The sequence below is a fragment of the Brachypodium distachyon genome, chromosome 1 (assembly GCF_000005505.3).
Source record: "Brachypodium distachyon strain Bd21 chromosome 1, Brachypodium_distachyon_v3.0, whole genome shotgun sequence".
NCBI classification, from domain to species: Eukaryota; Viridiplantae; Streptophyta; class Magnoliopsida; order Poales; family Poaceae; genus Brachypodium; species Brachypodium distachyon.
The window spans coordinates 74,494,235-74,519,559 of record NC_016131.3 but is presented as its reverse complement, the minus strand read 5'-3'; the positions used below and the strand labels follow the sequence as shown (position 1 = coordinate 74,519,559).

Here is a 25,325-nt window from a genome sequence, read left to right as displayed (position 1 = left end):
ATCTTGCTGATGGGCCAGATTTGCTGAGAGAAAAAGCTACAACTGGACCATGGAGAAGTGTCGTCAACGGCTGGTCATGATATCAGAATATCGAGAGATAAACATTATCTGCCAGATGTAGCAGCAAGGCAGCTGCAGCTGTAAGAAATATAAGAACCAGTTGATTGGAAAGAAGTAGAGACATTGCAACTCCAAAACATGGAGAAACCAAGATTCAAGATGTTCATGAGACTAGAGGTTAAACATGGAAGACAATCTGGCCGATTATGGGGCCTAGGCCAAGGTTGTTGATCCAATTGTGCATAATCTGGTCGATTATGGAGCCCAGGCCAAGATTGTTCATCCAATTGTGCATCACCATCTTGCAGGGAGGAAGTCCGGCGGTAGCAATAACACTAGTAAAATTGTAGGTTGTGTTTAGATGGCGGCCAAAGTTTGCTCATCGGATCAATTTTTTAGTCACGGCCAAAAAATTCAATGCTTATTTGCGAATCTAGTTCAATTCTCTTGAAAATGTTTAAGGGTAAACATGGGCCAAGTTCTGAACCATGACATCAAACTCTCTCTCTTTTTAAATCTCAACCAAGGCTGCTAACGCATAACGTTTACAGCTCTGTACTGATGCTTCTGTACATTGTGTAGCAGTGTGCCAACACAATGAGACATGCATCTAAACACAGCAAAGAGTGTGCAGTGCAATCTGGTAGATTGCAGTGATAAGTCAGTTGTACAGGCCCTTCTTTTCTTATCAATTGTCAGGTTAGTACATTCCCAATCATTTTTCACATTGAAAGTACACTTACTTTTGTAGGTTTCCAGGTTAGCATGTTCCGAAGCAAAGCAATTTGAAGTCACATACTATTGTATTTCTGAAGATACAAAGTACACCGACCGATACAAATATCGCAAATAGAGTATGTTAACAGCCATGACGGTTGCTAGGGATAACAGTTCCACAACGAACAAGAAAATGATGAGGTCACGGGGGATTTAAAGATAACAAAGACTTTGTAGGCGGTACATATTGCAGTACAACATGCAGCATTCACTTCAGGAGGGTTTTCACAATGGATTTCACATTGAGCTTCTTCAGGTCAGTGTAAGACTGACCACATCCAACAAACATGACCGGAGATCCAGATATGTAAACCATGGAAAGCGCCGCTCCAACCTACATATATTTTATGAATTCGTCATCAGAATACTGTAAAAGGGAGGTTATAGTCATTATTAAATTAAACAAGTATACATTGTGCAAAAGTTCTTACCTTGTCGTCAATTGTGTCAAACTTGGTGAGCAGGATACCATCGATCAGTCTAGCAGTAGGAACAGTGGAAAGATCTGCCAATTTCTGTTTAACAAAAAGAAATTGTTCAAAGCAGTCAGCAATAAAAACACAGCTTCTCTCTGTTGCTTTTAATACGCCATTACAAAAACCAGTACCTGGTTGAATTTATTGAGTTGATCAACAGCATCATTTCCAACTAATGCTTCTCCCACAAATAAAACTAGATCTGGGCTATTGAGATTGATGAGCTTGGAGAGTGCTCTCATGAGTGGCTCATTATCCTATTAATTCACCAGAAAGAACGTGTGAGAACAGCGTCAGAGTGAGATGGTTAAGAACAATGCAGTCCAGGAAAAACACAGAAGATAGGAGAGTACATTACAGTTAAGCCACTAGACAAACCTGCATACGTCCAGCTGTATCAACAAGAACAACATCTGATTTATTCCGAGTGGCTTCATGAATAGCTTCTTTCGCTACGACTGCTGGATCTTTTTCATATCCCTTCTCAAATATAGGTATCTGCACAATATGGCATCATGTAAATATCCAGGTGCAGAAGGCGCACTTGGGTTTGGGTGGCAGTGGCACTCAACAAAACAGCAGGACACGTATTTTGCCAATAGGAGATGCATGGAAGATGCGGTATAAATCCATAAGCCCATGAGGTCACATTCAGAGCCACCCAGGCTAAGGAAAAGGAGAAGCAAAGGGTTCTAGATTCTACACCTTATTCTTTTACCCATACTTATACTTCTATGCAGTAGGATTCTTCCCAACTGTTCTTCCTCAAAATGAAAGTGCATTATATTGCTTGAGTGCTGCGACATTCACTACATGCACACAGGCTCCACCGAATGAAGACTATGATTGTGACATTATTCTTACACGATTATAAAACAAAGCATTGACCTAAAAAATTCAATTGTTGCAATACTGGGTACATACAGCTGTTGCGTTACTCGAGAAGAATGAGCAATTACCTGAAGCCTGCGAGCATGAGTGCGCAGCTGCTCAACAGCACCAGATCTAAAGGTATCACATGCCGCCAGCATTACACTGAGGTTATGCTGAAGAAGCCAGTAAGCAACCTGCAAAGTTACAAAGCAGAATGACATGAGAAATTTCTAAAGGAAATATTGTTTTCTCATGGACAGCATTCGAAAAGATATTAAACCTTTGCAAGATTGGTAGATTTGCCAACTCCATTCACTCCAACAAAAACAACAACATATGGCTTGCCACGCTCCTTGGCAGCATGTACATCCCTCAATATGTCAATGGATCGCCTTGGAGTTAAAATGCGAAGAAGAGCCTCCTCCATAGCTGTCTGAAGTAGTGACAAACAAATGTAGTATTAGCAGGCTATATAGAATTTGTGCGACTGTGAATGTGCAGTAATCTGGAGAGGGGCGTGCTGCAAACCTGAACAGTAGAAGAAATTCTGGTGAAGGATCCTAGCTTTTTGCCCTCAAGGCTAGCTGCTACTGATTCACAAAGCTTTTCTGCAATTTCTTCAGCCTGTGTAAACAATGCCAATATTATTTACCCAGGCAGATGAAGAACCCAAAAACAAAGGGCGGTATAGTAAGATTGTTGAATATCAAGCAAGTTACTTGAAGAAATGCATACCACATTCTTTGTCATCAGTCTATCTTTAAGAGCTTTAAGTGCAGGTTGCAGATCAGCCTTCTCAAGTACATTGTTGCCTGAAATGCTGAGCATGGGGAAAACACAAAATACTGCGGTTAAGTGAGGTGTTCATGATTGTAAAATTATAAAATAGGAAGCTAAGGCAGCATCCTGTATCATGGTTAACATGTTCATAATTAAACTCAATTATCATTCTGCATCGCATTTGTTTCTATGTTTTATTTGGAGTACGACAATTATAACATGGTTGTCAATGTAGTTAGCATGGGGTGCAATTAGTGCATTTGGGTAAATAGATTTTGTTTCACACAAGTGCATCTCTTACATCAATGAAAACAGTTACTATGTCTTTTTCTGATGATGAAACAGAACATAATTTTGAGGTCATGACCAAAGAAAAGACATCAAAATCATAGCGCCCTGAAGACAAATATACTATTCCCTCCGTTCCATAATTCTTGTCGAAATCGCTTTTTAGGAATAGATACATCCATTTTTGGGCAAATTTGAGACAAGAATTATGGGACGGAGGGACTATCTTATTTGATTCTGCAGCTTGAACCATAAGATGAATAGATGATTATGGAAACAGTAGGCTCAAGCTCAAATCATAACTGTACAGCAGATAAGGTTGACAATAGCGAATGGTTAAGCGAGTTTATTAGGCTAATGTCACCAACAAATGCAGAACACGTGTTTTACCTCTTAAACATGGAGGAGAACCATCCCTTCTTCTTCTGGCCAGCTTCAGCATTCTCCTCTTCATCATCCTCGCTATCGCTGCTCACAATTTCATCCTTATCCATCATGCTGTCCCCCTGGTGGACAAGCGCCTGCTCTGTCACCTCATCCCCTCTCTCATCGGCTGGGTCCGTGAAATCCAGCTTCTCGTTCTTCTTAGGTTTATCATCCCAAACCCTATTTTGCTTAACGTTCCTCTTCGGCTCGGCCTTAGGCACCTTCTTGACATCATTCTTCTTCCCACCCTTGTTTCCCATCTTACGACGCAGCGTATTTACATCGAAGGCCCCGTCATTGGGGTCCCCGTTCTCCTTCCCGTTAACAACAACATCAGCACGGGCATGAGAATTGTCCTTGTTCTCTTGCCCCTTGGCAACACTAGTACCATTAGTCAGACCGTGCTCCTTCCGCGAGTCGCCGCCATCGGAGTCATCCTTCCCGGACTCGGAACTCTTCCTCTGCAAACCCCCACGGGCACCAGACTTCTTGCCGCCTCCACCGGCAGCAGCAGCACCCGCCGGCACAACACGCGACACACTGTTCTGCTGTTTCGACTTCCTCATGGCCTCGCCGCGCGCCTCGGCCTCGAGATGGAGCTGCCGAAACACGTCACCAAACCCATCGTAGGAAACACGCTTGGGATCGTAGATCTGGGAGAACTCTTTCCGTACGGCGGCGAGCAGGTCGTCGACGTAGAGGAGGTGGAGCATACGCTGGTAGACGGCGACGAAGACGAGGCCGAGGTCGTTGTTGAAGGTCCACTTGAGCGCGTAGGTGTCCTGCGAGAAGCTGGCGTCGGCGGAGCGCTCCTCGAGGAGGCAGGAGCGGATGAGCGCGTCGATCGGGGAGCCCTTGAGCGCCGCGCCGCCGAGGGCGCGGCAGGACGACCACAGGATCAGCCCGCCCCGCGTGAAGATGAGCAGCTCCTCCAACATCGCGATCGAACCCTGGATCGAACAACAAACGAAATAAAACTTGGATTAACGCCCCCGGTTTACTCGTCGAATCGGGATCCGAATCGGAGCAGCAGATCGGATGGGATTTGGGGGGATCAGACAAATCGCAGAGGCAGGAGCGACGATCGGGATCCGTGAAATCGATCGATCGGAATCATGGGTAAGCAGGGAGCAGGGTTTCGTTGTTGTTACCTTTGCGACGGATGTGATGGGGAAAATTCTTCTCCTTCCTGGTGGAGAAAGAGAAGAACACAAAAAGGGGAAATCAATCTGGAGATATTATGTCAGGCAGGCGGCTATATACTCCGACCCGACTACTCTCCCTGCCCCACCTGTCCGATCCGACTCGCGTACCGTGTGAGCCGACCAGTTAATTTTTCTTCTTCTTCAAACAGAGCCGACCTGGTTGACTGCTTCCGCCGCGTTGACCGTGTTGTATTCTGCACGTGCGTGGACAGAACAGTCGCTTTACATCCTGTCGTGATTTTCAGTCTAAGTAATTACTCCTATTCAGAGGCTTCGATATGAACGTTCTGGAATTTGATACACTACTCTGAGTTTTCTAAGCAACCGTCGCAAACTTTAGAACTGATTTTGTGCGAGGATAAAATGCAGAGGGCAGTTGCCTCTTCTACTAATTCGCCATGCGCCCATGCCCACATTCATTTGTGTTGCAAATGAACCGGCTGGCCTCGTTGTCGTGCTCTCCTGATTCTATTCCACTAACATCTATGGGCATATGGCTCTAGTTTTTTCCTTCTCCTCAGGTTCTCGACTGCGGGTTGATTCATGAATTTTTTTTTGCTGCACATACAAAATCAACGGATTTATCTATAGCCACACACACACACCCCACACGATCTGCTCGATCCCTTAAATAGCTATTTCGCTGGAAAGGGAGGACCATGTGGAGAAGCTGTTGCATGCCTACTATGGTGTACTTTGACCTTGAGGGTAAGTGCTGCAAGTGCAACTAATCAACGTCTTGTCACGGAGCGATCCATATGTCAGAACAATATTTATCTATACACTGTCTTTAGGCAATAACACGACAAGCACATCATAATAGTTTACAGAGATCATTCTAGTAAATAAAGCATATCCAGCATTTATTTTAGGAATCTCCTCTCCAAATGGTTTACAAAGATCCACCATGTCCTGGTCATGGTTTACGAAATTGAAAACCCTCTAACCACATCCATAAATATCAATTGACTGCATTTCCAGAAAATAGTTCTTGTTAAATATCTATATTGTAAAAATTGTTATGATGTGCTATAAAATTTAAGAGTGTAATTCCACGGTGGGCATAGCATAGTCACTCACATGACTCTTTTCTATCGTTGTTCATTCAGTTTAGAATATGCAATCTGGAAGACAAAACACGTGCAAATACTAAAAATGTCCCTTGTGAATCAAGAAAAAAATAGGTCACACCGATAAGTGGAAGCCCAAGATAGATGGGTTACATGTTAATTAAAAAAAATCTAGGCCTGAAGCGCATGGGGAGTGGCCTATTGTTTTCCATGCAAGTCTAAATACATGTTAATTAATAAATCTAGGCTGGATGGGAAGGGGGGGGTGCCCCCCCCCCTCCCCCTTTATCCCAATCTCCCAAGCACTGAAATTGAAAAAAAAGAGATTTGCACCCATCACCCTGTAGTTTAGTTTAGTGACCTAGATATGTGAATGAAGAAAACAGTAACCTGTTTGACACAATTTAAAAAGTTTAGTGATCTAGAGCATAATTTATCGATTTATTCTTAATCATTTGAGGCTTGACTCTGTAGAACACGGTGCCTTCACGGCTTCGCCGCTGCCAGGAGAGGAAAAAAATCAGGCAGTGGCACTGCTGTAGTTGCCGAGAAGAGCATGCTCTACCATTGCCGAGTTCTGCGATTCCGATATACCCAGTACGACAAGAAGGGGAAGCATTTTATCTTTCAATCACACATTTGAGAAACAGTGGATTTCATTTTTGGAAACGGACAATCACTGTGTAAGGTATAATTTATCACTCTTTTACTATTTTTTAAAGGAAGGAAAACTGGCATATAGTTTTCCATGCAAGTCTAGCTTTTATCCCAATCTCCCAAGCACTAAAATTCAACAAAAAAAGATTTGCACTCATCGCCATGTAGTTTAGTTTAGTGACCTAGATATGTGAATGAAGAGAACAGTAACCTGTTTGACACAATTTAAAAAGTTTAGTGATCTAGAGCGTAATTTATCGATTTATTCTTAATCATTTGAGGCTTGACTCTGTAGAACACGGTGCCTTCACCGCTGCCAGGAGAGGAAAAAAGCAGGCAGTGGCACTGCTGCTAGTTGCCGAGAAAAGCATGATCTACCATTGTTGAGTTCTGGGATTCCAAGATACCCTATACGACAAAAAAGGGAAGCATTTTATCTTTCAGTCACACATTTGAGGAACAGTTGATTTCGTTTTTGAAGACGAACAATCAGTGTGTGTAAGGTATAATTTATCACTCTTACTATTTTTTAAAGGAAGGAAAACCATGCAAGTGGCCTATTGTTTTCCATGCAAGTCTAAATACATGTTAATTAAGAAATCTAGGCCGGGCGGGGAGGGGGCGGTGCCCCCCCCCCCCATTATCCCACTCTCCCAAGCACTGAAATTGAACAAAAAGAGATTCGCACTCATCACCATGTAGTTTAGTTTAGTGACCTAGATATGTGAATGAAGTAAATAGTAACCTGTTTGACACAATTTAAAAAGTTTAGTGATCTAGAGCGTAATTTATCGATTTATTCTTAATCATTTGAGGCTTGACTCTGTAGAACATAGTGTCTTCAACGCTGCCAGGAGAGGGGAAAAAGCAAGCAGTGGCACTGCTGCTAGTTGCCGAGAAGAGCATGATCTACCATTGCCGAGTTCTGGGATTCCAAGATGCCCTGTTCAACAAAAAAGGGAAGCATTTTATATTTCAATCACACATTTGAGGAACAGTTGACTTTGTTTTTGGAGACGGACAATCAGTGTGTGTGTAAGGTATAATTTATCAATTTTACTATTTTTTAAAAGAAGGAAAACCATGCAATTCTAAATACATGTTAGTTACGAAATCTAGGCCGGGTGGGGAGGAGGCGGTGCCCCCCCCCCTCCCCCTTTATCCCAATCTCCCAAGCACTGAAATTGAACAAAAAGAGATTTGCACTCATCACCATGTAGTTTAGTTTAGTGACCTAGATATGTGAATGAAGTGAACAGTAACCTGCACTACAAGAGAAGTGGCCTGTAGAGACATTATTTTAGTCCCCAAGAGACACTTTTTTTTTGTCTCTACGTAATTGTAGAGTTGTTTTGGCCTGCACCACATAAATGCCACTACGGGCAGTGTCGCTATGATTGCAGAGTCATTTGAGACTACGCCTCTATATGATGTAGGGTCACTTTGTAGAGGCATATATACGATGTCGCTATAGACTATAAAGTCACTCTGTATATTGTCTCTACAAAACATAAGGTCATTTCTTTGATACTATACAATATCGCTATAATTAAAGAGACATTTAAGAAAATGCCTCGATGGGACATAAAGTCATTTTGTAGAGGCATAACACAGCACGTAGAGGCGATCCAAAAATACACGCGGAATGTTTCTCTAGTTATGTAGAGACAATACTATGTCATTGTATTTTGTCTCTAGAGATGTAAGAGACACTTCATAAATACATTTATACAGTGTTTTTAAGGAAAAAGATACATTCCGTGAGACATCCTACAATGTCTTTACAACATAAGGATATTACATAGAGGCATCTTGCCATGTCCCAAAGGCTACAAAAGGCAGTCTTAAATGCCTTCTAGATTATGCCACTAAGAAATAATAAAGGCACTGATAAATGTCTCTACTAAACCATGTTTGCACTGTTAAAACAAATTGTTTTGTTGATAAGATATGAAATATTCATTCATATAGATGATGGATTACATCGAATCATGGTCTCACTTTTACAAAGGGAAATATGAATATTAAAATAGTTCATTTCACTTGATGCAAACAAAATCTAAAAATAAAACACAATAGAAACAGTGCACTTTAGAGTTACAGAAATGATAAAATATAGTTGAAGTCTCCAAATTCTTGATATCCACGCAAATTTGGAGTCTTTTAGGTACTAATTTCAGCACTTCCAATACACCAGCTTCTTGAGATTCCTCTTATATATCCAGCATCGACTTCCATTGCTGAAACGGAAAATCCAAGATGATAATATTTTCTAGTAAATGAACAAGCGTTACTCATGAATATCAAAATGGGATTAATCAATGTGATGAAACACATTTACGACATGTACTAACAAGTTGGTCCCCACAACTTACTAGCTTAATACAAGATAGCTAACTTACTCCATACTTGGAATTTGAGAAGTGCTAAAAAATATATAAACCTACTACTATAGTCACAGCATGTTGCTTCCAAAAAGAAGTCACAACAATGAACGAACTACTTGCTTCCATACAGTCAAACCATGTTTCTTCCAACAACACAAGTAGTCACAAGATATATTTCCATGTGTATCAGTGCTAGACTTAAATAGCAAAAGTATCAAATTTTTAATAAAACAAAAGAAGAATATTGAAGCTCAACTAGATGCAATTTGAAAACTTACATTTGCTCACTGGACAAAGTTATACATGATAATGAACAACTAACTATCTACTTCTTACTACAAGATGCTTTTGGTCCCACCATCTTATCTTATCTATATAGATCACACTCATGGGTAAGAAAAACAAGTTAATTACCTCTGTTTACAAGATCAGATACAGCTGGTTGCCTCAATTTGATTTCTCCTTAAATTTCTTAACCTGTAAAAATAGAAATGGCTCTTTTGATAGTTGTTAACCATCTACAAAAATTCAATTTTCAGAAATTGCCACCATATTTTACAACTGCCATAACTAAAACTTACATGAGTACGTGGCCAAGCAATACATTGACCAATAGCATCTTCCACGGTTAGTACATCTCCATATGGCCGAGGTAATTTTTCATGGCCAAATTTACTACTAGCACGTTGAATAGTAACCGCATAAAACTCATCACCAATCTTATGCCCTCCAACCATATATTCACTGTGTCTGCTTTCAAGTATTCCTTGGCCAACCATCAGGTACTTCTTTCTTGCATTCGTTGACAGCATGACTAGGGATGGGCATTCGGTGAAAACCGAATTTTTGGTTTCTTTACTGCCTAAACTAAAAAACCGAAAATCCGGTTAACCGGAAATTTGGTTTTGGTTTTCGATTTATACCAAAATTAGCAGATGGAGGAAGATTAGTCCCGTCGCGGTTGACAGCAGTGGCGGAGATTCATGGCGGGCTGGCTGTGGCGACGGGATTCGCGGCGTTCAACCAAGGCGGCGCGATTCGGGGCAGTCGGCAGCGCCGCGGAGGATTCGGCGCGTCGCGGTCAACGACGGCGGCGGGGATTCATGGAGTCTTGTGACCTTCGGCGACTCGGCAGATTGGGGGCGGGAAACGGCGATGGCCGCCGGCCAATTCGCGCGGGTTGAAGACGGCTTGGGATTCGTGGCGGCCTGTGCTCGAGGTGAGGCCTGCACGATGCGTGGAGACTGGAGAGAGATTACGGGATAGAGAGACTACGGGAGGAAGAGATCGGGAGAGAGGACGAGGCGCTTATGGTAGCCGCTTGGCCTTACTTAGTTGTTGGGATGTGGGCCGCTGGATGCTAGGGGCCAGGCTGCCAAGGGGGTGCGTCCCGCTGCTGCTGCCAGTTGGGCCGGCCCATCTCTCGGTTAACTCGGTTAACCGAACAAATGCCAAAGCAACCAAACGTATTGGTGGTTGACACACATATTTAGTCATCATTAAAAAATAATGTAAAAATACAATCTGCAATGCAAACCTTTGGATCATCTTGTGAAGTTTGAACACCGAACCGAGTCCAACTTACTATGAATTCCCTCGTTCAAAAGGTAAAAGCCCTTCGTAGACGTTGGCATATTGTCAAGACACAGGTCAATTAACACTTTCCTACCAACATAAGACTAGTCAGTACACTGCCACATATCCAAACACATATCCAAACGCTTCTTAACATTGTGAACCACACCCAGTAGTTTTCTAGGAGATACTAAGATCCCCAAATACTTTAGAGGGAAGGACCCACCTTTGCAATTAAGAAGATTAGTAATGCAACGCTCCTCCTCCTCCACACCCATCACAAAGAATGTGGCGACCCGTCCATAAGGATCCGAATCTCTGTGCATTCTGTATATCACAACACATATCCTTTATTTTATCGAATAAGATAACAAGATCCAGAATATTTATTACAGAGCGGAAAAGCAAATAGAAAACCGATGAATCCATCAAGGCCACAGGCTTGTTGAGTATAGACCCGCGACCCTGCATAACCATTCTTCATATGTTGACATCTGCATGTGACCGTGCAGGTCAGTACATTGAATGTACTTGCAAATTACACCTGTGAGGTTAGTATAAATGCAAATACAAGCTTATGGATATGTCAGATAGGCCTTTAGGGTTTCTTTTAGGTTCTTCGTAGTGGTACCATGTCAATTCTCTTGTTTGCCACGGATTTTTACGTAACCAACGAGCGCCGCATTGCACCTCAAACGCGGCCGCTCGCTGAAATAAAACAGGCTTCCAAGATTCTGCCAATCCACGGTTAATTTATCCCCCCTCCACGTTCAAGTAACTGTTATATCTGCTGGGACCCGCCTGTCAGTGGCAGTCGCCAAACGTATCAACGCGAGATGATTTCCTTCTCCTCTTCTTATTCTTTCTTCCCCCAGAATTTCGAAATTCGAATTCCCGTTCCCCCGCACAAACTTTAACGACGTTACCCCCGACACCTCTATAAATTCCCCACCCCATCGCCGTCCCACCCAACCCTAACCCCAAAATCCCACCGGCGCCGCCTGCCGCCGCTCGCGAGGAAGAACAAGGGCCGAAGATGAGGGAGATCCTGCACATCCAGGGCGGGCAGTGCGGGAACCAGATCGGGGCCAAGTTCTGGGAGGTGGTGTGCGCCGAGCACGGGATCGACGCCACGGGCCGCTACGGCGGCGACACCCCCGACCTCCAGCTCGAGCGGGTCAACGTCTACTACAACGAGGCCTCATGCGGCCGCTTCGTGCCGCGCGCCGTGCTCATGGACCTCGAGCCGGGCACCATGGACTCCGTCCGCTCGGGGCCCTACGGCCACATCTTCCGCCCCGACAACTTCGTCTTCGGCCAGTCCGGCGCCGGCAACAACTGGGCGAAAGGACACTACACCGAGGGCGCCGAGCTCATCGACTCCGTCCTCGACGTCGTCCGCAAGGAGGCCGAGAACTGCGACTGCCTCCAAGGTCAGTCACTCCTTTTTTTTTTCCCTCTCCTTTCCCCCGTCTTCTCATACACTTAGATCTGGACTGGATGAGTAGTGGTGGCTCATGAATCTGTGTGATTGCGCGCAGGATTCCAGGTTTGCCACTCGCTGGGCGGCGGCACGGGGTCGGGCATGGGCACGCTGCTCATCTCCAAGATACGGGAGGAGTACCCGGACCGCATGATGCTCACCTTCTCCGTCTTCCCCTCGCCCAAGGTCTCCGACACCGTCGTCGAGCCCTACAACGCCACGCTCTCCGTCCACCAGCTCGTCGAGAACGCCGACGAGTGCATGGTGCTCGACAACGAGGCCTTGTACGACATCTGCTTCCGCACCCTCAAGCTCACCACGCCCAGCTGTAAGCACAGACAGAACTGAATCCAATTGTTGCTTCTTCCTCTGTCCTCTCTATTATTTTTAGCCTTGCAATTATACTGATTATGTTGAATGGTCGAACAGTTGGTGACCTGAACCACCTCATCTCCGCGACCATGAGCGGCGTCACCTGCTGCCTCCGCTTCCCTGGGCAGCTCAACTCTGACCTCCGCAAGCTTGCAGTCAACCTCATCCCCTTCCCGCGGCTGCACTTCTTCATGGTGGGCTTTGCGCCGCTCACCTCCCGCGGCAGCCAGCAGTATCGCGCGCTCACCGTCCCCGAGCTGACCCAGCAGATGTGGGACTCCAAGAACATGATGTGCGCGGCTGACCCCCGCCACGGACGCTACCTCACGGCCTCCGCCATGTTCCGTGGCAAGATGAGCACCAAGGAGGTGGACGAGCAGATGCTCAACGTGCAGAACAAGAACTCGTCCTACTTCGTCGAGTGGATCCCCAACAATGTCAAGTCCACCGTGTGCGACATTCCGCCGACGGGCCTCAAGATGGCGTCCACTTTCATCGGCAACTCCACCTCCATCCAGGAGATGTTCCGGCGGGTCAGTGAGCAGTTCACGGCCATGTTCCGCAGGAAGGCCTTCTTGCACTGGTACACTGGTGAGGGCATGGACGAGATGGAGTTCACCGAGGCCGAGAGCAACATGAACGACCTTGTGTCGGAGTACCAGCAGTACCAGGATGCCACTGCCGACGAGGAGGGTGAGTACGAGGACGAAGAGGAGGAAGCCGATCTCCAAGACTGAATGCTGCTCGCAAGTAATGGTTCTCTAGTTTTAATTGTTTAGTGTCTTTCTTAGTGGGTGCTGTTAAGCAGAGGGAACAACTTATCAAAGGGTGATTGATTAGATTGATGTATGATTTGGCACAATGGTGGTGTGCAACACCCTGTTGCGTCATGTTAAGTTTCTGTTATGTGGTGTCAGTGTCTGACCATTATTATGTTAATCTAATGTAATTCGGAGTTGCTTTTGTCTGGTTTTATGATTGGTTTGCTGTTGATTCTGGGCTGTTTCATGCTGTGGAATGTGAAAGCTAGATTCCTTTGCCCCCTTCAGCAGCAATGGAAATCTGCCTGTCTGATTTTGTTCTGTTACATCAGGAATCATCATCCTTGTCTCACATTACTATCCATAAGCCATGAAATTACCTGGAATAACTTGTAGTATGATGTGGTTGTTCTTGTTTCTCCTTTTGTCCATGCCCATCAAGAATCACATTATTGTCCATGTGCTTGTTCTTGGTTCTCTTTGGTGTTTACAGAGGCCTCATTTACTGTTTGCTGTGTATGCCAGCATTGACTGACTGTCGTTGTTCCTTCATGAGGCTGATCAGATCTAACAACCATCACATGACGCATGTGCAGCACAGCAGACTTTGCCGGACAGCAAAGTGGCCATATATATTTTCCAGTTATCTGCACCTCCTGCTTGCTGCACCGTCTGAGATTATCTGCAGCAGCATCCAGCTAGGAGTTGCACCATTCTAAGCTGTCCTACGTTTGACCGGTCCTTGTCTCAATTCCTGAGAGATTCTAACGTTATCCAACACCATCTTGTTCTTCTCAAATAACTGTCCCCTAGGTGATTAATTCTATAGGATTCTCCTTATCTGATGTGCTCCGGTTTCATCTCCAAGAGGCAACACCAATAGTTAATCATTTCTTCTCTAGATCCACTGCCGCGTTAGATCAATAAAAACTTCTTTTATCATATACGAAAAGAGATCCACTAGCGCGACCTCGAGAAGAAGAAAACTACAGAGATGGTGTTAATAAGTCCACAGGAAAACAACCTTCTGTTTTTCACGAATTGTAGTTAAAGTGCTTGCAGCTGGCCTGCAAAAACACAATTACTCTGGTCTGGTTTGCAGTTCATTATGCATTTATGTGCAAAATAGTCTATCACTTCATCCTCCAGGCACCCCCAGAAACTGATGTTTATAAGAACAGATGGTTCTGTCGGCAGAGAAATGATGGGAATGGGAAATCATTCACTGACTATGACTACCGTTTGGTCCCGAGGGAAACAAGCATGGATGCCGACAAATAGTCCGGTTTTGCAGCACACATGAGATTTCAACATACAGTTTGCATCTCTGCCCAGCAGACTTGTAAAGAGGGATATAATGGAGAATAACGACACTGAATAACTATGTTACATCCTTGCATTTCCAAATGCAAAGGCTAGAACAGTAGAGCCATCAGATCAATCATAGTGTCAAGTTCCAGTGCAAGCAAACCTTGAATCTTCGATGGCCACCAGCTGGCAGCTGCTTTCCAAGGTCTAAATTACTACCTAAGATCAAGATTCAACTGAATAACACCACGACCCTTTTCAGAACTTCGATGCAGATCAATAAATTGACCGGCAGGAGATCTAGTGTCATTAGCTCTGAAAAGTATATGCCGGTGTGCACATATTTTTCAGCAGGAAAACAAAAGAGTACGGTGTTCAAGCTTTGGCAGGTTGCTTCTGGACTAAAGCTACGACTCAGAGTTACATGGTGATGCACAGAGGCTCAACTATCTAATGCATGTATTTTCTCTATCACCTTGAGAGGTAAATAGATCGCCACACATACAGCGATTCTAAGTTAAACCCACTCCAAGCGAGGGCTTGACATCAATCTCATATGATTCATTCTGTTGTACTGAAGTGCAATGTGCATATCCTGAAGAGGAATGCTCACTCGATAGAGGGCTGCCGTTGCTGATGGTAACCTGAGTGTTGGGATAACATGCAGCAGCGGCCCTAGGTGCGTTACTTGGACAGTATGCATCATTCTGAAAGCTTCCAAGGATTGCCTGAAAGAAGTATAAATTGACTTACTAAATGAACTATATTCTGCTCCTATGACGTGTATGTTTCATGGAGGAATAGAACAAAAACCTGAATAGTTGTTGCAGCTATGAGAGGTCCAGCTATAATGCCACTGATCACAGAACTATCCACTGAAGCAAGTGTCACACGTAGACATCCAAGGTCGTTGGATGTCAAAATTGACCCAACTAACCGAATGATTTCTAAAGGACCCTGCAGAAAAGAAATCAATAGTTATAGTAGCCAATTTTCGCTGCATAGCTGATCAAAGAACTGTGCTCATTACAGGAAAGATGGACCTCTATAACCACTCATAACTAAGACAAGAACTCGAACATCTCTGAAATGGATTCTTCAAGTAATTCGTCACCTTGCTGTTTATCTGTTCAAAAAACCACTCGAACCGACATTTCTATCTTTGGAATTTCGTGCTAGGTATGCTGTTTCTGATGTTGAATAACTGCAACAAAGAAATGTTAAATTTTGAGGATCTGAGATCCAACCTTGTGATTTAAAATGGCACCAGATGGCTGGAGTAGAATTGCTTCCTTAACAGCTCCAAATGCTGAAAGAACGCAGATGGCCTTCGCATTTATCCGTGAGATCGCAACGACCCTTGATATTATATCCTGCACAATCAATTTCCGTTCATCAAATTTCTTGCCACAGTTTAGCACATAAGAGTATGCTAAGTAACCATCATCATTTCCCTGTCATAGGGACCATCAAATGGTAGGACCTTTGTTCTGCCAACAATGGCATCTTCTTGGATAAAAGCCACGTGTCCTGGCATCCGTCTTTTCCTTGAGACTGAGTTTGGAAGTTTATCTTTTCTTTTCTTCTAGAGATAAGACGTAATACACTAATACTAATTCACCCCTCTCTTCACCAGAGTTAAGATTTCTCCTAATAAATTCGTTTGCATCAATGTGTTAGACAGTAAGCAACGTTACAGTTTGCAACTTTACATCGATTTAATAATAAATATAAACGCTTTTCTAAAAGTACAGATTGCAATCGAGGTTCTATACCTCCTTGCACAAACAAAAGAGGGTCCTATTCAGCAAACAAGCACATGACACAGATTTTTGGCAACAAAGTGACAACTAAACTACCACTAGAGCAAACAATAATCCATAGCACCATATGCAAGACACAACACTGGCACTTCTATAGGCAGTTGCTTATTCGAAGCATATAGAATTCAGGCAAGCAATCTACATTCCACACATGGTTTCCTGGGCAGAGAGACAAAAACCCTCGCATCATCGAATTGCCACACATAGCTTGTTCCAATGGACGTGTTCAGAAGTTGTACCATTTTTTCAGGGCATACAAAACCTTGACAAGCTCATCAACAACGACAAGATTCCACCATGCATGATTGAAGCAACCCCTGGTTTCTACAGTTCCTGACTGAGCATCGCTACACGAACATACTACTGACAGACATAAAACCGTTAGAGCGTACCTCTCCCGCGGCAATGGTGAGTACGTGAGGCTGGAGCCCGCCCAAATCCCCTTGCCCTGCACAGGAATGAGGAAACGGTAGGCGGTGCATCCAGGAGGAGGAGGAGGGGGAAATCATTCAGCACGGAGAAGGGTCGCTCACCGTGGGCGGCCGGCGGCGGCGGGAGGCGGGGGCGGACGCGGCGCCGCGGGGGTGGCAGCGGCGCCTGCGGCGGAGGAGGAGGAGGGTAGACGGGTTTGGGAATCGGCTCGGCGAGCGGCGGCGGCGGCGCGATGCGGGTGCGCATGGCCCACACGATGGGGGACGGGCCACGCAGGTTGTGGTAGGCGGTGGGACCTTCCATTGGCCGGGCTTGCGAGGCGCGCCGAATGGCCTTAGACTAGACGGGAGGCGACGGCGAGGGCGCCGGCGAGACGGCGACGAGGTGACCGGCTGCCTCCCGCAGCAGTTGACGCTTCCTTCCGTTTGTTTGCCTTTATTTGTTTTGCTTATTGGAACTTGTTGGGGTTTAAACAATGATGAAGTATTCATTCTTGAGGTACGGGAAAATAATTAACTTGGTTTGGTACAAATCATTAAGGGCGCCTCTTTGATCCTTCATGAAAGGTTCAGATCAATCAAATTTGTATCTTATAAAATGCAGCAGAATAAAGTCCTTAGGAGTAATTCCTACTCCCTGTGTAACAAAAGCAAGTGTCGCAATTTTGTATAGACAAGTTCCATCTTGTAGATTCGCTCATTTGAAAGAAACAAACGACATGTATTTTGTGATGGAGGAAGTGCATGGTACAATGATATGATGAATCAGTCAAACGACCATCGTTGAATTTTATTTTGCAGGGATTCCAAATTTATCTTTATTTTTACTATATATTAATTTACGGTTAGCGTTGATGGTGACGTCCTCTCTGCACATCCCATAATTAGACAGTCCCACATCGCATCTAATTTAATCTCCTAATTTCAAAAATCAGCCCACCTACCCCAGATACCTAATTCTCCTCGTTCTTAGGCTTCCGATTAATTACTCCCGCCTGTCGCGTGGTGAGACACCTCCGATTAGACTATGTGTGATCATTGTCTTTAGTCTTCGACTTGAGTTCCCATACATGGTGATGAGTGGTGGTGGTGTGTGGGCGGTAGAGTCCAAGTCCTCATCGATACACGTGCCACAAGTAGCATGACCTTTTGTTCCGGCCATGCCCATCATACCTCGTCGGTTTTGAACGGCTTGGATGAGTTTTAGCTGAAATAGAAACAGCTAGCATGGGTCCGTTCTGCTTGGACTTCTTGACAATCAACAACCTCGGTGGGATAAGCGAGGAGTACGCCCCGTGGGAGTATGTGGTTGGTGGAGACACTGGTACCGGTTTAAAACCGGCGCACATACTTGTCGGCGTGGTCAACATGGCCAGCGGCGACACCTCATCCGGACTTAAAAATAAAAGGAAATAAAAAGAGGCTTCACCGATTGAGATAGATTCAAACAAGGAAAAGTCGAAATAGAGTTCTGGCTACGGTTTTTGTTTTCGAATTTGATAGTCCCAAAAAATCTTAAAATCTTATAAGAATATATGGAAGCATATATGGGTGTGTGTACGTACCTGAAAATTATCGATTTTTATCTTATTGGTGGGCTACATAAAGAAGATAATATGTGTTTATTAAAGTACTTCTTATTGAAATTTTATATATGTTCATAGAACGATTTTTTTTCTTCAGATTTTCAGAAACTTCTTAAAACTTCGGTCCGAAGGAGTACTATATTTGCGGGCTCGATTTGTAACCAAACTGACCTTGAACTTTGATGTTTCAAGCAATATCTTCGCTGTGAAAGTATGATCCTTCACATAGCGGTTCTTGTTATTTCTGTCTGTTTCAGCATCTGCACTTGTGCAGTTAGAAGTACTTCCTCCATCTCATAACAAGTGACATAATATTAAATGTATCTAGACGTATTTTAGTACTTCCTCCGTCCCATATTAAATAACATTCTATTACATATATATCGACACATTTTGGATATAGATACGTCCACATTTTGACAAATTTGAGTCATTTAATATGGGATGGAGGGAAGACAAGGGCCAGGGGTTGGCTGTGTAGAAGCCGGCAGGATCCGCCGAGGCGGACATGATCGATTATGAGTTCCGAGGGTTTCTTCCATCGATTTGGGGGACGTGTGTGTATATATATGTAGCTGCCGATCCGGCTTCGGGTTTGGCCCAGACGGAAGAAGGAAGAGGCCCAGGTTCACTCGTTACGATTTAAGGAAAGCCCAGTTTTTTTGGGAGAAATTAACAAAGTCTAATTGAAAGAAGAAAAGACTTCTACTGTATTCGGTGTCTTTCCATGTTTCGCAGATTTGTAGTTGTAGCATGGTCGGATTGTGTACCTTTGACATGCCCCAGTTATCCGTTCCAGGTTAACTTAGTAATTAGTAATCCCTAATTTAGTGTGAACTGCTCAACCTATTCCAGTGAAAGTGGTGAATATTGTTATGCTAAGGCGATGGCATCTTCAGTGCTTTTTTCTTTTCTTCACCGAAAGTTTAGATTAGAGCAGAAGAGAAGAAGAATACTTCACTTTTGTATATCCTCTCCTTAGCATGTGGTCTGACTGTGGTTGGTATGGTTCCGATCTTTAATGCTTCCATCAACAGAGTTAGCTTAGCTACCTCCGTGATTACATTAGATTAGATTAGGTCACTCACATCATACTATTACTAATAGGTCACTGGTATGGGAAAAGTGCTACAAGTGAGCTACAGCAGGCAGGTTGCAGAAGATCAAAGTCTCTTCTGGTCCAAGTCCAAATCTGGGTCAACATGGTCCCTCGAACAAACAACTCTTTGTTCTTTTCTTCAGCATAGCATCCATCTGCTGTACTGGCTACTGCTCAGCCATCAAAGGAACCAACAACCTACCATGCAAGGACAGCTTGCTAAACCATACCAGTATCTTCTTTAATCTTAATCACATTTTTCTATTACGGAGTAATATTATTACCAGAAGTGAGAAGAGATTACCAGAAAAAATATAGCAGGAAGAGTTGAGCTAATTCAAGTTCTCTATGCATATAATGAATTTGGAATTAAAACTTTGTGACATGGTAGACATGAACTCACTCAATTTATTTCGAAATTTTTGAAAACATTTTAGGAGTGCTGCCGTGCCTTGGGAGAGCACTGGATATCTTCTCCTCGATATATGTGCAGAGGAAACATCTTTTTACTGCCAAAGCTCCTACTTCCAGGCTTCAATCAGTCCCCCACCCCCCAAAAATTTGAACATTTTTTGTCCTAGTCAACTCATAGGATTCTGCAATGCAAGAAACAAAGATGGCATCCAAGATCCAGGCAACAGGTTTAACTCCTACCCCCTGGCCTACCCATATTCAGCATTGTTAAAGCAGAAGAGTGTACACACTCCCATGCTTCTTCAGTTCAGAGCTACAGAGTGCCAGAATTGCATTGCAGGACCAGAATGAACACAAATTAAACAGCACTTACAAGAACAATGAGCTTCTAAGTATACAGAAGCAATGGCCAACTGTTTTTATTTATATTCTTTCTGTTGGAACATGGAACTGCCTAGCTTGTACAAGCAACCCTCTTCTGTTCTGCATTTCAGCAACATAACATATGGCCTTGCTGGTTCCCTAAAACCTAAAGACTACTAGAAACTAGTACATGCAACCTCCTCCATCTCTATCAACAAGATAAATTAACCCTTTTCTATCACAAAAGAATATGAACATCAAGCCAAATCATGACCGATAATGTTACACATGATGAGAAGAACACACATGGTTCCCCAGGGGTCTTCATCCATCAATTTGTTCAGTCTCTATACTCTTCCCAGGGGAGAAAAAGGCGGGTGCCGCGGGTCGAGCACAATGGATGGAGGTGCCTTTTCTCTCTTTGTCTTCGGTTTCTTGTTCTCTTCTGCCGTGACCGCCTCAATCAGCTGCCTCACTTCCCCCTCAAGGAGCATCTTGAGTGAACTGGAGTAGAGCTTGTGCTTGCCCTTCTCAATACTGACAGCCGTCGAGGCCTCAGAACAGTGCAACAGAGAAATGCAGACTGAGAATGCCTGTAATGCTGATAACCGCGCATGGAAATCCACCAATAGCTGTCCTTTCCCGTTGGCCTTCATGGAAAGGGCAGGGAGCTCTTCTTTGCTACCCTGTTTAAACAATGGGCACACATGATAACGACTCTTGTTTGCAATAAGATCAATATATGATGAGTACAGCTGAATCAGGCAACTGATCTACTGCATAAACTGGCAGTTAAATAATTTTAGGCTTCCTCAAATTTTCAGCTTGCGGCATTTGTACTTTAAAATAAGCTTTGCAAGGGCCTAGATTATGGGATTTTATGCTAAATGGCCAATAATCAAAATCACAAGGCATGCCTGACCAAGGTCCTATTTCAAAGAAATTGTTTTATAGCTAGAGAGAAATACTGCAAAAATGGACATGTCTATCTGAGGAGCAAAGCTAATTAGTTAGTTCTACAATAGGTTTTCATACAATTTCTTGAATAAGCAATTAGTCCCTCTAATATCCTTTTGAACCTCTAGTATCCGAACACATACTATTGCGGTTTCATTAATGAAATCGGGAGCTGAGCTCCTTAATTCGAAAAAATAAGCAATTAGTCCCTCTTTCGGTTTGTTAGGCACATGTCAAAAATCCAAGATTTTCACTTTGTAAGCCCATTTACTTTGCGAATAAGCAATAATAATTACATCTACTTTAATTTCTGTGTAATTTTGGTTTCCAATGTGGAACCAACCCAATGCATAAAGGACAGGGATTGACATACATGCTGTATTAATGGTTAGTCTAGTCTTAACTAGGCACTCCTTAGTTATTGTGATTTTTAAGATGGGCTTAATAAACTGAAAAGGAGGGAGTACTAAGTTTACAAACAAATATGGATCAATATAAGGATTGGATGGTGCACCTGAACAAGGAGCTCCATAGGGTGCTTGCTTTCCTTTGTTACAGAATCCACCCAGTTATTGTCATACTCACTTCCAAGGACGACAAGTGGACAAGCCATGTCCCATCCGCCACAATCACAGCCCCCACCATACCTCCATCTGTCTAGCAAGGGCGATGGGCTGGCTTCATTATCGTTTGATAATCCATGAAGCCCACTCGGTGTAACTACTTTGATAGTACCAGAGGATGGACCATTCTCTTTGGACTTGTCTTTGCTAAATGGAATCTGAATAACAGTTGCTGCAATCTCCAAATGAGGATAAAGATCCTCTTCAGACCATGGGCAAGATGTTGAGACCTCTGAGTTATTTCTTACACTGTTTTGCTGGTCAATCAGATTAATCTGCTGTGGATAGTTGCCAGAGATTGATTTATCAACAACACTGCACAACTTTGGGTGAGTGGTCTCTGTGCATTGAGTCTTCTCCTCGGCAGCAAAACTTCGTCTTGCATGGGCAATATCATACAAAACAAACTCAGTGTTGACAGAATTACTCACAATACCATCTTTTGCAACTTCAGAGCATAAATAAGACGAAACATGCATCTGGCCTACAGTTGGTGGTGAACATCTGCGATCATCTTTGGAGGACCTTCCAGCAGTGCTTCCTCGTTTACCACCACTATGGAAAGTATAAATCCAGTTCAGTTCACTCCTAGTTTCCCAAGACCTAGCAGAAATGGATTCTTCCGGGCCCTCGACAAAAAACTCAAAAGAAGGAATACCATTCTTGGAATCAAATTTAAGAACTGCTCGAAGATGAGCAGGCGACAAAGTAGCCATCATGTGCCGACTTTCTCCATTTGGCTGGCAATTAGATGCTTGGCTCCGTTCAGTCCTTGAGAAATCACTCAGCAAGGATTTGCGGGATACACCATTTTTCCTGCTAATCGGCGCAGTAGTAGAGTTAGGGTCTTCCTTTTCAACGAGAGATGGGCTTCTAAGAGACTTGGACTTCATGATAGGGTCCAGAATCTTCTTGAAAGGACTTGATCGGGCTTTTGTGCTGTTCTCTGTGCACTGCTGGACACATTCCGATGGACGGGTACCATCCGAGGCACTCATCTTTGCTGACATGTACTTGGGAAAATTGCTTACGGGAATCCTCTCCGTCTCACCACAGTTACTCTCACCAGGACATACACTGGCCTTTGCATCTGTACCTCTAACTGACTCTCTATCTAGCAAATGAGGAGCTGCATTTCTGCAGGGGCCTTTTGTGACCTCTCCCTCAAGAGAGATCTCCAGGAAACCATCAGCGGCATCATTTTTCAACAGGGTGCAGTCCATTCGCGGTCGGTCAAGCTTGAAATTTTCATCAGGAAGTTCACGGAACGATAAATCCAGGAAGTCCTTGGACGCTCGATGAATTCTACGAGTTTCCACAGAAGACTTAGCCTCTGACCTCCGGTTCTGGTGGGAAACAAGGTAAGCTCCACTTGTGCTAGGCCGAGAGGACGAGTCGACGATATCAAAGGACAGAAACTCATCCCCGTTACACGCAGAATCGATCTTCTTCCTCCTGCCCTCCTGGCCGAGTTTCCTTATCCTGCTGATCTCACTAGAACTCTGGTACATAGAACCGCGCTTCGCCACCGTGATATCCTCTGCATTCGTGAGGCGGCTTCTCGTGGGCAAGCTCTTGCAGTGGAAATTCGGGATCCGGTCGAAGCGGACATCTCCCGAGTTGCCGTCTGAGCATTTCAGCTGATGGTACCTTCTGTCCCGGCTGTCTTCGCTGGTACCGCATTGGGGTTGCGGAACTTCAGGAACTGGTCTCAGTCTGGAATGAGACTGGCGTTTCAAGCCAGAATCCTGCCCCATTGATCAGACCTGGACACAAAAGATATGTAAGGTTAGGCTTCACAATTGTTGCTGTTACCCCTTTCCCTAAGCTTCTAAAGACTAGAGCCTGTAGCCACGGGCGGAGGACCCGGTAGGGCTCGCCCTACCTTGATTTTTGGCTCAGTTACGAATTGGGGGTGATTAAGGAGATGAAACGGGGGGCTAAAGGGCGTAATTCATTCGTGAGGTGATGGGAAGAGAAACGGCCGGGAACGAGAGAATCCGAGAGATCAACCTGGTGGCGGGCGCTTGCGCGAGGAGGAAGACGAGCGACGGAGCTGGGGCGCTCGGCAGCGGGATGGGGAGGGAGGGGTGGCGGCGCTAGCTCGAGGAGGGATGCGAGCTACGGGGCTGGGGCGCTCGGCATCGGGACGGGGAGGGAGGGGTGGCGGCGCTCGCTCGAGGAGGGATACGAGCTACGGAGCTGGGTTGCTCGGCATCGGGACGGGTGGCGGCGCTCGCTCGAGGAGGAAGACGAGCGACGGGGCTGGGGCGCTCGGCATCGGGATGGGGATTACCTGGGCAGGCGAAGGTCGCAGATCGGGGGAAGAAGACGGAGAGAGAGAGCGGGCCTCTTTCCCCTCGGGGAGCCGAGGGACATCGGACGGGGGCGTGGATGCGAAAGCTCCACCACCTCTGTGCTCACCTCACGAGTCACTCACTCACTGCTGCTGGTCATGGCGGCTGCTTGCTGAGCCAAGTGCGCTCTCTCTCTCGTCTTGCTTTGCTTTGGTAGAGGCGAAAGCTTAACACGTATAGAGAGGGAGAGAGAGGAGATTAAAGAAATGGTGGTGGTCGAGGGATCTTCTCCTCCAGCTTCGCTTTGCCAGTAAACGATGATGATGAGGACGATTAATTACCAGTAATTAATTAATTGCAGCGTTTTAGTGCCATAGGGGTATCTCTCGGGAGCCGGATTAGTAATTAATTGGTTTTACAAATTTGCTGTGGTAACAAGCTTTCTTCTTTTTACTACCATTCCAAACATTTTGCTTATAGCTAGGAAAGGAAAGGATGATGTAAAACCGACTACTGTGCCGTATCGATAATATAGCATCATCCTGGTACTGTCGGAGATTTTTGGTGCGGCGTCTCCATCGAATCTCGAGTACCGTGCGTGCGTTGCGCGTAGCAGATGCTTGTTGTTGATCTCATGTGTTGTACTGTACGTGCAATCTTCCATACCATGCATTTGCATTGCAATGCACGGGGGAATCGACTAGCTGCTTCGTGGCCATAATAACGCGGCATAGGCGCTTTCTCAGAATTAAAACTCTTGTCTGGTCGGACAACTCATTTATGAACTGCACGGGTTCGTCTTTCGTGCAACCTCCTCCTTCTCAACCTCCAGCAACTCTACACGTGTACTATGCATTTACACTCACCAAATCTGCTCTTCTCTTCTCCTCCTCCTCATTATTCTTCTTCTTAACCACTGCTCGCCCATTTGATTACGACCTGCAAACAATGTTTTTCAAGATCACTGGTAGTCTGGTAGGCAGGACCCAGGAGTCAATGAGTCGTCAGACCCTACCTCTCTCACACAGCAAAACTAGGTGTCCTGTGATACAGAACGGAGCAGTTCTCCAGAGCAGCAATGGCACATGAGCACCCACGTGGCCCCACACCCCGGTGTCTGTCTGTCTACGTGGGTCCACCGACCACCACAGGCTTCTCCATGCTTTCATGCATACTACGGTTCTTTTTTCGTTCAGTCAAGCTTGCTTAATCGCTTTGCCTTTGTTTTTTTGTT

At 44.7% G+C, this 25,325-nt stretch overlaps 4 protein-coding genes across 5 annotated transcripts; 1 reads left to right on the top strand and 3 right to left on the bottom strand.

The window, feature by feature from the left end:
* Positions 1 to 834: 834 nt before the first annotated feature.
* Positions 835 to 4,990, bottom strand: LOC100840054 (signal recognition particle receptor subunit alpha). Its single transcript, XM_003558977.4, has 10 exons — positions 4,832 to 4,990; positions 3,645 to 4,630; positions 2,922 to 3,006; positions 2,715 to 2,810; positions 2,467 to 2,619; positions 2,273 to 2,380; positions 1,692 to 1,811; positions 1,445 to 1,570; positions 1,269 to 1,352; positions 835 to 1,171 (listed from the first exon to the last, which is right to left on the bottom strand). The coding sequence occupies exons 2-10, from the start codon at positions 4,616 to 4,618 to the stop codon at positions 1,046 to 1,048; spliced, it is 1,872 nt and encodes a 623-aa protein (XP_003559025.1). The 5' UTR covers positions 4,619 to 4,630; positions 4,832 to 4,990; the 3' UTR covers positions 835 to 1,045.
* A 6,538-nt stretch (positions 4,991 to 11,528) lies between these two features.
* On the top strand, positions 11,529 to 13,422 carry LOC100839446 (tubulin beta-2 chain). Its single transcript, XM_003558975.4, has 3 exons — positions 11,529 to 12,007; positions 12,116 to 12,385; positions 12,487 to 13,422. Exons 1-3 carry the CDS (start codon positions 11,611 to 11,613, stop codon positions 13,164 to 13,166), a joined length of 1,347 nt encoding a protein of 448 aa, XP_003559023.1. The 5' UTR covers positions 11,529 to 11,610; the 3' UTR covers positions 13,167 to 13,422.
* A 1,036-nt stretch (positions 13,423 to 14,458) lies between these two features.
* LOC100834381 (AT-hook motif nuclear-localized protein 9) lies at positions 14,459 to 17,205 on the bottom strand. The gene is made up of 5 exons (XM_014901405.2): positions 16,855 to 17,205; positions 16,714 to 16,769; positions 15,746 to 15,871; positions 15,312 to 15,455; positions 14,459 to 15,226 (listed from the first exon to the last, which is right to left on the bottom strand). The coding sequence occupies exons 1-5, from the start codon at positions 17,054 to 17,056 to the stop codon at positions 15,011 to 15,013; spliced, it is 744 nt and encodes a 247-aa protein (XP_014756891.1). The 5' UTR covers positions 17,057 to 17,205; the 3' UTR covers positions 14,459 to 15,010.
* A 3,027-nt stretch (positions 17,206 to 20,232) lies between these two features.
* On the bottom strand, positions 20,233 to 24,348 carry LOC100839140. 2 transcript variants are annotated; one of them, XM_003558974.4, is made up of 3 exons: positions 24,091 to 24,348; positions 21,686 to 23,560; positions 20,233 to 20,900 (listed from the first exon to the last, which is right to left on the bottom strand). In XM_003558974.4, exons 2-3 carry the CDS (start codon positions 23,549 to 23,551, stop codon positions 20,562 to 20,564), a joined length of 2,205 nt encoding a protein of 734 aa, XP_003559022.1. In that variant the 5' UTR covers positions 23,552 to 23,560; positions 24,091 to 24,348; the 3' UTR covers positions 20,233 to 20,561. The 2 variants fall into 2 exon arrangements, with proteins under 2 accessions (XP_003559022.1, XP_014753225.1); XM_014897739.2 differs by lacking the exon at positions 24,091 to 24,348 and adding an exon at positions 23,808 to 23,951.
* Between the last annotated feature and the right edge of the window lie 977 nt (positions 24,349 to 25,325).